This window comes from Merops nubicus, unplaced genomic scaffold, assembly GCF_000691845.1.
Source record: "Merops nubicus isolate BGI_N331 unplaced genomic scaffold, ASM69184v1 scaffold8847, whole genome shotgun sequence".
In the NCBI taxonomy this organism is placed as follows: domain Eukaryota; kingdom Metazoa; phylum Chordata; class Aves; order Coraciiformes; family Meropidae; genus Merops; species Merops nubicus.
The window spans coordinates 9,993-14,170 of record NW_008620934.1 but is presented as its reverse complement, the minus strand read 5'-3'; the positions used below and the strand labels follow the sequence as shown (position 1 = coordinate 14,170).

Here is a 4,178-nt window from a genome sequence, read left to right as displayed (position 1 = left end):
TTAGGGTAATTTTACCTTTGTTTTTTAATTCATCAGTGCCCACAGGCTTTTCTCACTATTTAAGACAGGGGAGGCAGCAGGATTAGAGTCCACATAACACATTCTTAGTTTGCTAAAATGGTAATCAGTACTAAGCCACACTATTCATCAAAGAGAAAAAAACAATGGAACGAAATTATGTAAACTTTATTCAAGACAAAACCAAAAGTGTAAAGCATATTTGCAATTAGGTTGATGTTTTTGTGTTTGAAAACAAAGTGGAATCAGACCAAAAGCATGAGGGAATACTATAAATTTCAGACTGTATTTTACTTTGTGCCAACATACAAAGCATGTGTTTGCAGCTAGAACTGAAATGACCATAGGCGTAGTTGATAAACTTCTGCCTTTCAAAAGCAGTACAGGAAACACGCATGTACAGCCAAGGGCACTCAGTATCTGATTTTGTGGGCAATTAAGATATTATTTCACTTTAACAAGTTTAATTTGTGTACTTAAAGTATAAATTAATCAGGACATTTCAGAATGATGTAACACTTCAGGTAACTGATCCATGTACTTCTTGAAAGAACCCAAAATTCATACCCTAGTTAGTGATATTCAAGATCAGATATGAATGTACAGTTCTGGGGAAGATGTAAGAGAATGCCTGTGTCCAGGCAAGAAATAACCAATTTTTTTGTGCCTGAAAACAAAGAACAAATGATATTCTTCTTGTGTCTCACAATTTGAGGATCTGTTTGACTGGATACACAGAAACCAGGAGGAGATCTTAAGCTAAACTCTAGCAGCTAAAAAGGAGATTGCTAGAGTTTCTGTCCACCCTTGTATTACAAGCACATGTATTAAAAAAAAAGAAAAAAAGAGTAGCAAGGTTTTCTCATAAGTTCTTGTTTCTTTTAATCATCACTCAGCATTAAAAATAAAACCAGAAATCAATTTTTTATGTAATTCAATTTATTGATTTTCTGAAAACACAAAAGCTGTTATTTCAAGTGCAGGCAACTAATCTTGTTTTATTGCCCCAATAACAAGAGATTAAAACATCAGAGTCAATGGCTTTTAAGTAGAAAGACTCAAACTCTTGTCTTAGTTATTTGTGTTGAAATTTTCTCAACACCAGCTGCAAATGGATAATTTTACATGTAAGACATAGTACAGTAGAAAAAATGTTTCTACAGAAAGCTCGTAAGCAACATTTTTATGTGTTTAGAAGACGTACAGATGCAGGAGTTTAGAGAAGATCTAAGAGACTCTTAAATAAATCAATACCATTGCTAGTGCTGCACTCATATCAAAAACTGATCTTCTGATAAGATTAATCCAATGCCAAAACATTTGTAAACGGGATTTAATCAATAATTTCATTTCTGCTAACATGAACTTGGTTTTTTAAGTGAAACTGCTTTATAGTAAACAAAATACACCTCTAATAAACTGAAATATTCTCAATGGGTATTCAGCAGTTTTTTGAATATTTCTAAATTAATACAAAGGATGAAACTCTGCCCTCAGTTTTATTCCTGAATTCTCACTGAATTTTGCTGATAACAACAGCAGCATTTATCCAGTGATATCCATTCACTACTCCCATGTTGGGGCACCATTTCTCTAGTAAAGATGAAAAGTGAAGGGGAAGTGGGAATTGCCTATTCTAGCCATTTGTAACCTTGTTTTTTCTGACTTTGACATAACCCTTATAAATGATGTGAACATTTTTGTGGCATCATCTCCAAAAGAATGCTCTCTGCCACCTATTGATGAGTTAGAGGAGTACAGAGAATTCAACAGCTTCATTTGCAGGAGGCTTCAAGCAACACCTTCAACCACCCAATCTCCTGTACCTACACTACTGAAGAACCACGCTGATGGTGAACACAGCCTGGCAGATCTTTACTCAAGTGGTCTGCGTTTGGATTCAGCCTAGATGGTACTTGTGTGATGCTGTTTAGGAAGCACGCTGAAATGAAGTTTACATGATGAAGAAGGGGAAGATGATTAGAAGTTTGTCTGCTAGTGATTCTTTGCTCATATGTGCAGCTGATGTGTCTCCCCAGAAAGTAACAGAGCTAAACAGGCTCCACTTTGAGTCTGTAACTACACAGAGTCACAGTAAACAAATACTTAGGTGACTTAACCTGGATTTTTCAGTTGTAAGACAAATGACACACAGGAGTCATCCACAAAGACCATCTCCATGTGCAACAAAATCCCTAATAGGTGAAATCATTAGTATGCAGCCTAAGATGTCAACAATCAATAACCAGGTAGAGTATCAAAACTAAAAATCCGTCATCCTGGGAGGTAACATAGTCAGAGCAGTAGAAGAAAGGCACTTGCCCCTCAGCAATACTAAAGCTGCCATACTACTAAATACAAGGCAACACGATACCAGCAGCACCCTACGGCTGGATAGGTGAAGTAAGAGCAGCAAGATCAATGGGCAGCAGCAGGATGTGGCCAAGACAGCAAATGCTGAAATGAGAGCAGGTATCTTTTCCTCTGCACACACAGGAGCTGAGTATACCTGGCTGGAGCCCCAGAATACTAATATAATCTTGGAAAATAAACCATGAACAAGAGAGGAAAGGGAAAATCTGGTATGTTAAAGAGGAACTTGCACTTTGGAGGTTTGCATCGGAGGTGGAATATCTGAGGAAGATCACTACTAGAGATACTGTGGGAGCAGGCATTTTACCACCTGTTCATGTACTGCTGACCCACTGTTATTCCTGCTTTCCTGAACTACTGGTTCATTTTTCTGCCTTTACTACATCTCCTTTGAAATTTATTTTAAATATTGAAACCCAGCCCATTTTTCTTCCAAGACCACATGACAGAGAAGTGACAGTATCACCAATGCTGTGGCATTTGTGGTCAAGAAACATGCATATCTCACATATCCTTCTTAAGGTTAGTATTTGCATATTTTTTTTTTTTTTCTGCTTTCAAAATCAGATTCAGTTTTACCACTCAGAATTTCAAGCTGAGAAGCACAGATGTGGATCCAGAGGAAAGGCAGTATACAGTGAAACTAACTACTTTTGGGTGTGCAGGGACTTTCTCACTCAGGCTCAGCTGAGTGAGACCTGAGACTTCACTTGAATGAGGCTCTCACTATCCTGCCCTTCACAGGCTGAGGAGGACGCCAGTTATCAACCAGTGGGTTCACAGGTTCATTCTCACCATTCTTGGAGAGGCTACGGAGCTTCGCCATCTACAAGGAAGAAAAATTAAAGTGTCCATGTGAATTCACCTGGAAGCACTGGAAGCAAGACCCTGATGCCTAGAACAAACTCTGAGACAGAAGAGGAATTTTTTTATATAGTGACAAGCATACTGGTAGCAACTGTCAGTAGAGATCATGGCAGGCCAACAGCTAGCTCTGTTTCTGTGGCTCTTTATATTCTTCATCCACAGAGCAGTCTATCTTCTGACCCTTGCCTGGGCTTCTTTTGGATTTTTCCCTGACCCACACTCACAATGTGGAAGAAGAGTAGGGGCCTCCTGTGACCCTGCTGGAGCCGGCCTGCAATCCAATCACTCGTGCAAACAGGGCTATCTGTGAAGGAGGATGCACTTCTACGTCTTGTGCAAGGGAGTCTGATAGAAAAAGCTGGTCTGCAGAAATCCGTATTTTGCTCTGTGAGGCAGAAAAGTGGATGCCAGCTGGATCAAGTTCAATCCTGAATTCAGCGCTTAGCTGTTGTTTTCCAAATGAATTTAAGTTCAGTGTTGCTTTGCTAATTGTTACCCTGTCACCAGAATGCAAAACACATCTGTTCTGAAAACAGCCAAATCAGTAAAAAGGCTAGACCCTGGCTTGTACTCCTGGAGCAGAAAACAGTGTAAATCACCAAAAGCTTTAATGCAAGGACTAAAGAAGGGCGCCTGACCCAGACTGGCTGGCTGTTCTTTTTCCTGTGAAGTGCACATTTCAGTTACATGAATACAATTAATACGTTAATTTGGATTGCCATTCAGATTTGCAGGTTCTAGCTGGTTTGATCCTGCTCACTGACAGCTTTTAGGAAGTTAAGATCTGGACCAGCAATTTCTCAAACCAGGTAAATGTTAGTCTCACTGGCCACTTAATGCTGAAGCACAGAGAATGAACCGAAGCTGCTGTGACGCCTGAATTTTGTGGCTTGGGGGTACTTATGCTGACACAGTTTTTC

At 39.4% G+C, this 4,178-nt stretch overlaps 1 protein-coding gene across 1 annotated transcript in view; it reads right to left on the bottom strand.

The window, feature by feature from the left end:
• Nucleotides 1–3,097: 3,097 nt before the first annotated feature.
• Nucleotides 3,098–4,178, bottom strand: part of LOC103776746 (carbonic anhydrase 3-like) — a gene marked incomplete at its 5' end in the record, with an annotated part of 11,060 nt that continues 9,979 nt past the window's right edge. The window contains one exon of the mRNA XM_008944269.1: nt 3,098–3,217. Within this exon, the coding sequence (XP_008942517.1) occupies nt 3,098–3,217 (120 nt within the window). The remainder of the gene's footprint in view (nt 3,218–4,178) is intronic.